General features: G+C 50.1%; 1 protein-coding gene across 3 annotated transcripts in view; it reads right to left on the reverse strand.

Moving 5' to 3' along the window:
- Positions 1–11770, reverse strand: part of LOC130404494 (GDNF family receptor alpha-1-like) — an 84575-nt gene that overhangs the window by 5216 nt on the left and 67589 nt on the right. For all 3 annotated transcript variants that reach the window (XM_056609268.1, XM_056609267.1, XM_056609266.1), the window contains one exon: positions 10658–10842. In XM_056609268.1, the coding sequence (XP_056465243.1) occupies positions 10658–10842 (185 nt within the window). The remainder of the gene's footprint in view (positions 1–10657; positions 10843–11770) is intronic.

Genomic DNA, 11770 nt, shown 5'->3' on the forward strand with positions numbered 1-11770 from the left:
AGGCTACTAGTACTTTTGCAGGCTGAACGTTAAAATAATTCTTAATTTAGAGAGATGGCAGCTGCGGTAGTTCGTAATTGGACCTTCGAGGAGACAAATGTCCTCTTGGAAATCCTTAAGGAACAAGATATCTTCCGAAGGATGGACCAGAGAAAGGTTCGACATAGCGACCTTTTAAAAGATGTGCATCAAAAGTTTATATATTATATATATGTTTATATATTCTCCATGAGCTCGCATAACTTCACGCACGACTGCCAACTCATCCTAAAATTCTCTCGCCATTCCTGGTCACTAAATTCCCGTAAGACCACTCTCTCCCACCAGTCTTGGCTGCGGACTCGCATCCAAATCCCTCTTGTTTGCGGCAGAGCTTGGGGTAAATATAAAGATCTGACGAGAAATTGGCGTTGCTGCGCTGTCCTCCTCCTTCTTAATTGAAGGAGCAGGCAGAGAAAAGCTCTCTCCTGCTGTGCTTTCATTAAAATCAAATTTAAAATCCCCGATAGTGATAGGACATCCATTATGTCGCCGCCGGTCCAGAGATGTGTCAGGTGTGCGCGAGAGACATAACGGACACTTTTGTTACTGCCATATATACAGTACATTCGGATCACATTTTAGGAACAGATCTATGCGGCATAGAAATCTATGCGGATCAGATGTGCCATGTAAACGCGGCTAGTGTCAGTCTTTTTCCTCCACTGTGTGAAGCGGTCGAAAGGTGGGAGTGGAGTGTGGACACTTAGCTGAACCAGTCACAGTCTCTGCTCAAGTCCCAACCCCAGCACTCATATATATATACTATATATATTGTATATATTCATGGCCACTCTCCACCGTGTCACCCACCACACATTCTGTCATTATGTGCACTGCTGTTCTGTACATGCACTACTTGATACTTTGCACTACACGGTTAACAGGATATGGTCAATAAATACCACACCATTGTACAACGTCCTTTGAGGCCTGCTAGTGTGCAATTGCAGTAATGTTGAAACTATTCGAATATAAAATGTACCATTGTAACGGCATGGCTTTATTTACATGCCCCCTCTTAATTGTACAGTGCTACCATTCAGCACTGCATGATATCAACCGGTTACACACAATGTTCCCTCTGTATACCCCGGCTTCCAACCACTTTGAGTTCTGCCTCAGCTTCAGCATGTGTGTGTTACAAGCAAATTTACTTGATCACTGTCTGCATCTTGTGCAACGTGGAGCAATGAGCGGGGCTGCTGAAGCGCCTGTGTGGAACTCTAATCACGACAGACCAGTCACATTGACGAGCCACATGTTCTACGGTAAGTCATATTCTATTCCCATGTCAGAGGGCTTTTTATGCTGAGATAAATGAACCAGATATCTCTGATTCTTTCCACTGCTACAGGACGCTGGTGAGAAGCATCGGGGTGCTGCTCGTCAATGGGTAAGTGTGTAGCTGGCTGGGTTGTATGTCATTGTATATCTGTTTGTGGGCTTCTGTGTGCGTGTGTTTGTGTGAAGGTCATAGCGCTTATTGTGTGCGTATGTGTGTGTACGTAGTTGTGTGTGTGTATATTTGTGTGTGTGTGATTAAATGCCTAGAATAGACTGTAGGTATGACAGAATAATATATGATTCCAGTATCCAGTCGCAGGCACTAAAGTAAGGCCGCGGAAGCAAGGGACGAGCAGGACTGGATAATAATACAGGAGAAAGGTACACTGCATGCTGTTAATACGCTTTCATTCTCAGAAGAAAAACACTGCAGAAAGAGGAAAGAGTCTGTGGTATGATGATCATAAATCAAAATTTTCTTCCCAGGCGTGGGGCTGAATACTGGTGATCAAATAATAAATAAAATACAGAAAAAGGTGGAAAGAGGCTGAGGCTTGGCTCGGCACAACAGCAGATGTCGCCCAGCCGCGGAACAAATGAGCAGAATGACATCGTTTACGGGTTGTAAGGTAAATGACTTAAAGCATTTCAATCACCTTGCACCCGGTGTTATGGTGAGAAACCATCTGCGTTCCCCGCATCCCGCACAGAGCCGAGCAAACCTGTTCCCTGGCTTTCATTATGGCCCGATTAACTTTAACTGCTAATAAATGTGTGTGGATCGCACTTCTACGCTTAGCTCGGTGTAGCGATAAGCAGGCCGGATGATCCTGACTGTAAGATTCACGATGCAGCGTTTCAACACAATAAACCTCGACAAACAGGAACGACTAAACTAGGACAATCATGTGTGCATGATCATAAAATGTGTATATATATTTTGAATTATGTATATATACTGTATATGACCTTTAAACTCTGTATATAACATTTATACGTTAAATACACAGTGTATCAGTCCTATATAATCTGTATATTACATTTCTATGTACTTATGTAATGTTTATCCTTCATGGCCGGCAGCTTTGCCTGGAATCCTCTCTGTTGACTGTTAGCTTGGGTAAAAGTCACATTAGCATGTTTCCGATATCCGTATTTGTACGGGTCACTTTTCAACCTGCTTTGGAGTCAAACATATTCATGAGATCTAAAAGACAGCCCATGTCCCTGTTGAATACAATATTTATATTTTGGTTTGCGTGAGTTAGTGGGTGTGTGTGTGCGTGTGTGTGTGTGTGTGTGGTTGTGTACGTGTGTGTGTGTGTGTTTGTGTGCGTGTGTGCATGTTCTTGTGTGTGTCTATGTCTTGTAGGTAGAAGTCTGTATCATCAAACACTGCAATAGTTTATCTGTGTTATAACTGTATTAGGCTGTATGTGTGTGTGTGTGTGTGTGTGTGTGTGTGTGTGTGTGTGTGTGTGTGTGTGTGTGTGTGTGTGTGTGTGTGTGTGTATATGTGTGTGTGTCTGTGTGTGTTTCTGTGTCTGTGTGTGCGTCCATAGGAAGGTGTGGCGTGCCCCAGCAATACGGCTGCTCACACACTAGAGGTTGGTTGTGTCGGCAGGCGAATCCAACCATCAACCCCCAGCCTCCAGTTGGACAAAGAAACGCAAAACGGACCCCCGAAAAGCTTGGACCTCATTCCCCCTCCACGGGCGAGGCGGAGCGGGAGGAGACCTGAGCCCCACCCCCTCAACTGGTCCCTCCACCCCAACCCCCTCTCCTGGTGCCTCCATCCCCCCTCAGCCAGCAGACCAAGGGAGAAGACGAGGAGTGTAGAGAAAGAGCAAGGCGACAGAAGTGGACAGCCCCACCCCCGCCGCCTCTCCTGCAGCCAGCGCAGACGACACTATAGGAAACTCTCCAGTTCAGTTTGAAGCATGACGTTTGCTCAGGGGCACTTGGGCTGCTGTCATGAGACGGTACGCTCCGGGAGAATCAGAAATGTTTCTTAACGTCCACACAAAGGAATGAAAAGAACAATGTCCCTGGCTGCTCTTCCCCCCTCCGGCTCCTCAAATAATGTCGCCCGCCATGACACTCCTCTCCCCTCCCCGCCCTATGGCACTGAGCCAGCCCACCTCTCTCTCTCCGTCCTCCTCCCCCCTCCGTTCTCTCCTGCTCTCTGCCAGTGCTCAGATGAGGGAACGCAGCTCTGGTAAATGTGGCCACGCCGTGGAATTTGGGTAATTGAGTGTGGCTGCAGTGGAGGTATCGCTCTGTGTGTGTGCGTGTGTGTGTGTGTGTGTGTGTGTGTGTGTGTGTGTGTGTGTGTGTGTGTGTGTGTGTGTGTGTGTGTGTGTGTGTGTGTGTAGGCGATGGTGTGTGTCATAATGCATATGAAATGACAGGCAATACAGTCGAATAAGATCAGTGCCATGCTGCGTCTCAGTATCTGTCCCCGAAGATACGGACCGATCTGCCTATTTGTTCATATCATGTCAACACTGGTGCTCCACTGGTCTCGCCTCAGGACACACATGTGTTTCTAGTCATTAAGGCACCTCACCAAAATAATGATGTACCAATATTGCAGTAATAAACAATACATTCCTGTACTGTTAAAAACATGGAGCAAAAATGAATACGCAACAATAAGGGCTGGATTCAATGAACTAGTAAACACGATATAGTGTTAGCAATTTGTAAATTCATGAGCTCCTTTCTAAAGACTAAGCCTGCCTATAGATCATTGAAAATAATAAACATATTATAAATATTGTTCAGAAAACAGGTATAATACCATGTTGTACCAGTTTAATGTACACGTTCATGCTCCCTGGTCATTTGTGTTTAATAAATCCAACGGGACAGCGCTGCTCACATGTTGGGAAGCACCGCTCTAGATCACTGAAAGGCAGTTTTCTGCTGCTGAATTCTGATCCTGTACTCCATACTTTTGGTCCCAAATCAAAAGAATAATGAGAGTTACCAGAGTTGTAGACTCTTCTCAGCCATCGCTGATGCTAGCAAATCTTGAATCGCTGCCTGACCGTACCGGGGCAGCGTGTGAAACCTCAATGCGTGGGCCGTACCCCGGCCCCCCGCTGCCAACAGACCCAATCAGGGAGCAGCAGGCCGTTGCCTCGGCGAGCGAGGCCGTGCCTCGGCAGCTGGATGGAGATCATGGCCGGGCCACAAGCTTGCAGAGCTAGAGTGCATTATGGATTTACGAGGCTGTTGGCCATGCAGAAATGGACTGGTCCTCGTACGGATCGACTGATTTCCCATCATAGTAACATTGCAGAAACATAATATGCAGTCATTCTGAGAGGGAGCCCTGAGTGTTTGACATGTGGGTATGAAAGTAAAATCTGATACTTATGGTGCTATATTGATTTGAAGACATACTCTCGTAATAAACCCCATGGCAACTACTGTGGATATATATAGATATATATTGTGACGTAGTAGCACCAACAAGAATCGAGTTTAGTGTTCCAAGTGTAATTACTACACAAAACGTTAAAAGGAACATGGTGAACACGCGTGCCAGCCTGGCTCCGCCCGCCTAAGTACTGCAGCTCAATTTTAATTTCCCTTCAGTACTACGTCTGCGTGGTATATTCCTCCATCCACATTTTGTGGCTCCAATCAGCGAACAGAGGGAGTGGCTGAGAACAATGACGTTAAAGTCAGCTCACGTTGACGGACATTGTCACGCACAGTGTTTGTTCTATTTCATGTAGGCTACGCCTGAAAAATTGCAACTATGCACCAATCAACGTGGGCACCGCCTACATTTCCCACGGCACCGTGTATATAAGGCGGCGCATACCACCGCCCATCCGCCCTTTTCTTTCAGCGATTTGTACTGATTAACGAAGATATGACTTCCAACCCTAAGATGACCGGTGGCAGCGGCATGGGCGAGGCCACGGTCCAACGGCCCTTTTCAGGGCCACTGGAGAGTGCTCCTATAAGAGCTGGCGGGCCCTTTTCAGGGCCTCAGTGCGCCTCCTGTCCCGCTTCCCTGGCGCCGGGTGACGGGCACCTGGCGTGTTTCAGGTGCCTCGGCGCTGAACACGCCACGGCTGCCTTGGTTGCTCCCGCCTCCTGCGCCGCCTGCCGCGCGGTGCCTGAAGAGGGGCTCCTCTCCAGTTATCTCTTTTTCTCCCCGTCGGTGGATCTCGCAGAGGCCATCGACATCTTCAGGGCCGGAGCTCCGGACGCCGAGGACGCAGACGACGAGCGCTTCGAGGTTGACGACGTCGCATCCTTGGACGACGTCTTTCCTGGGACAACGTCTTTTTCCACCGAAGCCACTGTCGAGAGGGAGAGACCGCGCCGGATGGCCGATCTCTTCGGCGAGATCATGGGTGATCGCCCCCATGACGGATGACATGCAGGGTGAGTGTTTTCGCACCCTGTCTTCCTCCCGGCGGGCTACCCAGTGCCCCCTGTTCCCACCGGTTCAGCACCTTTTCACCGCTGCGGGTTGGGACCCCTCTACTCTGAAGGCCCCGGTGAAAGCCTTCACTGACCAACGTGGAAGGGTGGGCTGATTTTCAGGCGAGGGGGATCCCTCGCCTGGAGCCTTCCCTAGCAGTGCTTCTCTGTCCGGGCGCCGGATGGCGTCCTAACAAGAAGCCGCTTCCCCCCCGACCGCCTCCAGAAGCAGATTACCGGCCTGACGAACAGGGTGTTCGTCTGTGCCTCGCAATCTGCGGCGGCGGTCAACAACATCGCCCTGCTCTCCTCTGCCCTGGTCTCCTTGTCAGCTGGCAGGGAGGCTTACGGCCCGGAGGAGGCCGTGAGATGGCTGGCGGTTTCCCGCTTCTGAAGCTCCATCCTTCAGCTATGCCAGCCGATAGCCGTTTCGGCCAGCCGGCATATGGCGTGGGCCACCATGATCCAGAGGGCCATATGGCTCTCTCACACTAGGGTTCCGGAACGAGAGCGGGCCAGTCTCGTCCAGGGCCCATTAGCTCCGGATGGACTATTTGGGCCCCTGTTCTCGGAGGTGCTCGCTCACCAGCAGTCCGTCCGTGGGAATCGTTCCCGGTTCGGGGCGAATCTCACGGGCTCCTCCCACCATAAGCAGTCGCAGCAGCAGCAGCAGCAGCAGCAGCAGCAGCAGCAGCAGCAGCAGCAGCAGCAGCAGCAGCAGCAACAGCAGCAGCAGCAGCAGCAGCAGCAGCAGCAACAGCAGCAGCAGCCGCCGCTGGGGAGAGCAGCACCGCAGGGCCAGAACTTCCACAAACTTGCTCCCACTTTTTCTTATCCCAATAAAGAAACAAAAGACTGTTCGATCGAACGGCGGTACATACTCCCTAAAGAGCGATATTCCTTTAGATTACCTCTTTCCCCCCCTCAGCCAGATGGCTGTAGGGTGGCGGCCGGACGTCGTGTTTACATAACCTCTGGTTCACTTGCTTCTAAGAAGGGGCGTCCCTTTGAGCTTTGTGGGCGGACTGGAGACTCATTACACGAGCCTGTGTATACGGACGCTTGTACTAGTTTCCTAGTTTCCCACATTATCCCCTCTACCTCCCTTCTACAGTCTGTGGAAGGTGAGAAGACGGGTCTGCGCGCTGTGGTTACAGCCAGCGGACAACGCACGGTCATGAGTGCTACGGCTGGACGGCTGGTTGCCTTTTCAGCGGGCACGAGCGCGGCGTCTAGACAGCTCGCTGTTTGTACAGCGATTAGCTCTGTAACGTCTACCACGCTCGCTGAGCCTCCTCCCTTTCATGGGATGCCCCCCTTGGTCCACACACTGTGTGGAGGCAGTAGGGGCCGAGGAATACGGGTTATTCCTGGACAGCGTTCCTCAGCTGTCAGCTCCCCCTCTCTCCGACCGCTATGCGTGTTGGCTAGAGCGGTGCGTTCTACCATCGTGGTTGGACAACACGTTGAGATGGGGTCATCCCATACAGTTCAAGCGCCGTCCCCCACCCTTTATGGGGTTGGTGGAGACCAGGCTACGGGATCCAGCAGCAAGCACGGCTCTGGCAGCAGAGGTGGCCCGTCTCTTGGAGAAGGGGTTCATCACTGTCCCCCCCCCCCCCACGAGTCCCACCTAGGGTTGTAGTCCCGCTACTTCCTGGTTTCCAAGAAGTCAGGGAAGATGAGACCTATTCTAGATTTTCGCGTGTTCAACAGATTTGTTGGCGTGAGGAAATTCAGCATGCTCACTATCATAGCGCTGCTCCGATGTGTGAGAGAGGGCGACTGGTTCACATCCCTGGATCTCAAGAATGCTTACTTCCACGTCCCTGTTCGGCAGGTGCACAGGAAGTTTCTCCATTTTGCCTTTATGGGGGTGGCGTATGAATACCTGTGCCTGACATTCGGCTACTCCCTGGCCCCGTGCACCTTCTCGAAGTGTGTGGAGACGGCGTTGGGACCGCTCAGGTGTCAGGGAAAGAGGGTTCTCTTCTAGAACTTCACGGACGCCTCGTTGACGGGTTGGGGAGGAACGTGCCTCTCTCACTCGGTGGGAAGTGAGTGGCGCACACCCCCTACAGTCCACATAAATGTGCTGGAACTTGTTGCTGTGAGGAAAGTGCTGTTACATTTCTTTCACCTGGTACGTGGCCGCCACGTTCTGATCAGGACAGACAGCGTGTCGGCGGCGGCATACATAAACAAACAGGGGGGAGTGCGCTCCTCTGCTCTCCACCAAATGGGAAAGCCCTGCATATCGCGGGCGCCCATAACTTCGGGGCGGAGCTCATGTCTCGCGGCGGAAACATCCCGACATTGTCAGACTGATCTGGCAGAGGTTCGGGACGGCTCAGGTGGACCTGTTCGCGTGCAGGGAGAACACACACTGCAGGTGGTGGTTCTCTCTCAACCCACGGGATCTTCCCCCGTTGGGGGTGGATGCGTTGGCGCACACACCTTGGCCGCGGGTTCTCTTGTATGCGTTTCCTCCGCATCAGCTGATCCTTCCTCTTCTGGAACGGGTCAGACAGGAGACTCAGCTCTGTGGTTTCCAGAGCTGGCGGCCCTCTCACGGACGGCTCCGTGGCCGGTACCGTTCAGACTTGATGCGCTTTCACAGGCCCATGGGACGGTGCACCACCCGCCCGATGCATCGGGACGGCTGTTGGGCTGGCTCCTGAGAGGTTAATCCTGCAGGGCAAAGGTTTGCCTGAAGCGGTTATCAACACTATCCAGGGTGCTCGTGCACCTTCGACTTCTTCCCTCTATGCGGCGAAGTGGTGTGCTTTCTCTGATTGGTGTGACAGGAACCACGCTGTCCCATCCCATTGCGAGGTGGGAAGCGTGCTTGCGTTTCTACAGCACTTATTGGAGAAGGGTTAGGCTTTTTCCACTATCAAGGTTTATGCGGCAGCTGTTTCGGCTGGCCATGCGGGCTATGATGGTGGACCGATCTTCAGCCATCAACTGGTCAAGAGGTTCTTGCGTGGGGCTGGACGGGTTAGGCCTGTTTGGCGCGTGCTTACACCACGCTGGGATCTCCCCACTGTGTTGCGCGGGTTGTCCAGGGACCCTTTCGAGCCTCTGTCTCGGGCCCCTTTGGATGCCCTGTCCTTTAAAACGGCACTCTTTTTGGCTTTGGTTTCTGCCAAGTGGGCCTGTGAGCTGACATGTCCAGGGGCTCACTCTGCAACTCTGTGTTGGAGTCCGGTGCCCCTTCTACGGCTTAAGAATGGAGGCATGTTCTTTTAAGCGGCATCCTTGAGATTCCTCTCGCCGGATGGCGAGTTGGACTTGACTGCCAGTATTTCTCACCTGCCGTTTTTCGAATGGAAAGCGGAGTAGAGAGGTTCCTATTGGCTCGCCGACTGACGAGTTGGTTTTGTCTGCCAGTATGGCACTTCCGCCGTTTTTTAAATAAGGAACGGACGAGAGAAGCTCCTTATTGGAGAGTCAAACTCCGTAGCTCCGCCCCCGGTGGTAGCGGACCTAATGGAAACCGTATTACTCTGGTTTTTCCCTTCACTTTTCATGGGTTCCATGAAGGCCGGATTGGGGCCGGAGTCTTTGCAGACTCACTTTTTGCTCTTGATCATCGCCTTGCTTGATCTAGGAGGAATTCGTTTTTTATTAAGCTGTTGTGTTTTGCACATCCTCGGCTTTTTTGAGTCTTATGTGCCCCGGTGACTTAAGTTTTTTGACTGGGGTCCAGCAGGAGTACATTGATTGGGCTCCGCTCGCAGCATCACCTTAGCCCATTTCATGTAGGCTACGCCGTCTAGGCGTAGCCTACATGAAATAGAACGATAGTTATGATATTATAACTCCAGTTCTATGATTGTAGGCGTAGCCGTCTAGTTTCCCACCTGCTGTACCCTCCAAATGCTGAACGAATAGCGTGGAGGTTGGGCGGCGGTGCCGTGGGAAATGTGAGCGGTGCCCACGTTGATTGGTGCATAGTTGAATTTTCAGTGTGCGCGAGCATGTGCACGGGACAAGCCCATAAGGCGAAGCCTAGACGGCTACACCTACAATCATAGAAATAGAGTTATAATATCATAACTATTGTTTTTTTTACAGCCTGCGCGAAACGTGAATTCCGGCCAAACGTTAGCGATTGGTTATGGCAGATCCAGAGTGGCACTGGGAAGATCCAATAGTTTTAAACCTCAACAGACACCCACCTTCAAGTGAGTTAACGTTTGTCAATTGAGTAGGTCCAGACTCTCTGTACAAATGAAATGAAGTACGAGAGTCTGGTAGGACCAGGCTACATGCGTGCCCCCTCCTCTCTGTGAATGTTAACAATACAACTGTTGAATTGCCAGCTTCCAATTACCCATTCTGTTTGTGAAATGCAACGTAGTGCATTGGCAGCATGTTTTGTCCACCCCTCCCACATAATTGTTGATAGTCATGGTTTCACATCAATGTGAAAGCAAGACATTTTCATGTTGTTCCACAAAAAGTGGAAGGCATGCTAATGTATTCACAAATAAAACCTGTTCTTGAGCATGCTGGTCTTGGCTTCTATGCTGCAGGACTGTGTGTGTGTGTGTGTGTAGGTGTGTGTGTGTGTGTGTGTGTGTGTGTGTGTGTGTGTGTGTGTGTGTGTGTGTGTGTGTGTGTGTGTGTGTGTGTGTGTGTGTGTGTGTCTGTATGTGAGTGTGTGTGTGTGTGGATATATAGACCCTTTCTGTCCTCAGTCATTAGTAACTCTACCACTCATTATGATCAGTGCTTCATTAACCACTCTCACTCTCACTCTCTCTCTCTCTCTCTCTCTCTCTCTCTCTCCTCTCTCTCTCTCTCTCTCTCTCTCTCTCTCTCTCTCTCTCTCTCTCTCTCTCTCTCTCTCTCTCTCTCTCACTCGCTCTCTCACCTGCAGGCTGCCACAGAAGTGGTAGATGCTGTTGTCCACGTTGAGGCTGTTGTCGATGGCGTTGGGGCTGCCGCGCTCACGGTTCTTCTGCTGCGGCGTGGTGATGGGGGGTGTGGTCTGAGGCGGGGGCATGGGCTGCCACACCCCCACGTCTGTGCCGTTACCAAAGGCCTGGATGGCGTTGCCTGCGGAGGGAGATTTGTTTGTTAACTCTTCCACACATGTGAGCAGTCTGATGGCTCGGTACAAACCCATCAGATCTGAGTCTGATCTCTCGCCAATTGATTTGAAGACATACTCTCGTATTAAACCCCATGGCAACTACTGTGAATATAGTGTGTCAGTGAAACTCACCTATTTCACTGACACATAAACACACAGCGTTGTTTACAGGCCTTGAGATTAAGCTTAATGTTATGTTTTACTTGCCCAATAGCAAATCATACTTGGTCAAAATGGAAAATGTAGGCCTATTAAGAAAATGTATAAAACCAACGAGTCAACAAAAATTTGTAGAATTATAATAATGCATTCAAATACAAAACATGAAAATAATGGCTGCAAAGCTGTCAAACCAGCTAGCCTAACAGAAGAAACACTAGGGCCTCAAAATGTATTAACAGAATGACATTTATTTTTATTGATTTTTGGTGAATATTTGGGGCTAACTATTAATTGCACTCCGATTCTATATAATGCAAAATTATGAGCGAATAATCACCTGTAGTAAGTAAAAGCCGACCATTGGCGACTACTACAGCAATCTATTTTTATTGATTTGTGGTGATTTCTATTGGATGGAAGTTGTAGACGGTCCCTAAAACAGATAGCAGCTGGAATGTAGATTTAAGTGCTGTTCTCCCACAGATATTGATAGCAACAACATGTCGCTGTGATTTTTGTCGATACAGTGTCCTAAACTGTCCTCAACATACTACACCCGTCCTCAACATCCTATATCCGTTCCCATGATATAGAAGGATGTTTTTATTTTGTGGGCATATTTAGTGTATTTCCAAAAAGAAAAATCACTTTCCCGAATGTGAAACCTCATTTCACATTAAAGTTGCCGGATCACAGAGTTCACCTGCCCCGAGCAAGCTGGTAACCATT

This window comes from Gadus chalcogrammus, chromosome 15, assembly GCF_026213295.1.
Source record: "Gadus chalcogrammus isolate NIFS_2021 chromosome 15, NIFS_Gcha_1.0, whole genome shotgun sequence".
In the NCBI taxonomy this organism is placed as follows: Eukaryota; Metazoa; Chordata; class Actinopteri; order Gadiformes; family Gadidae; genus Gadus; species Gadus chalcogrammus.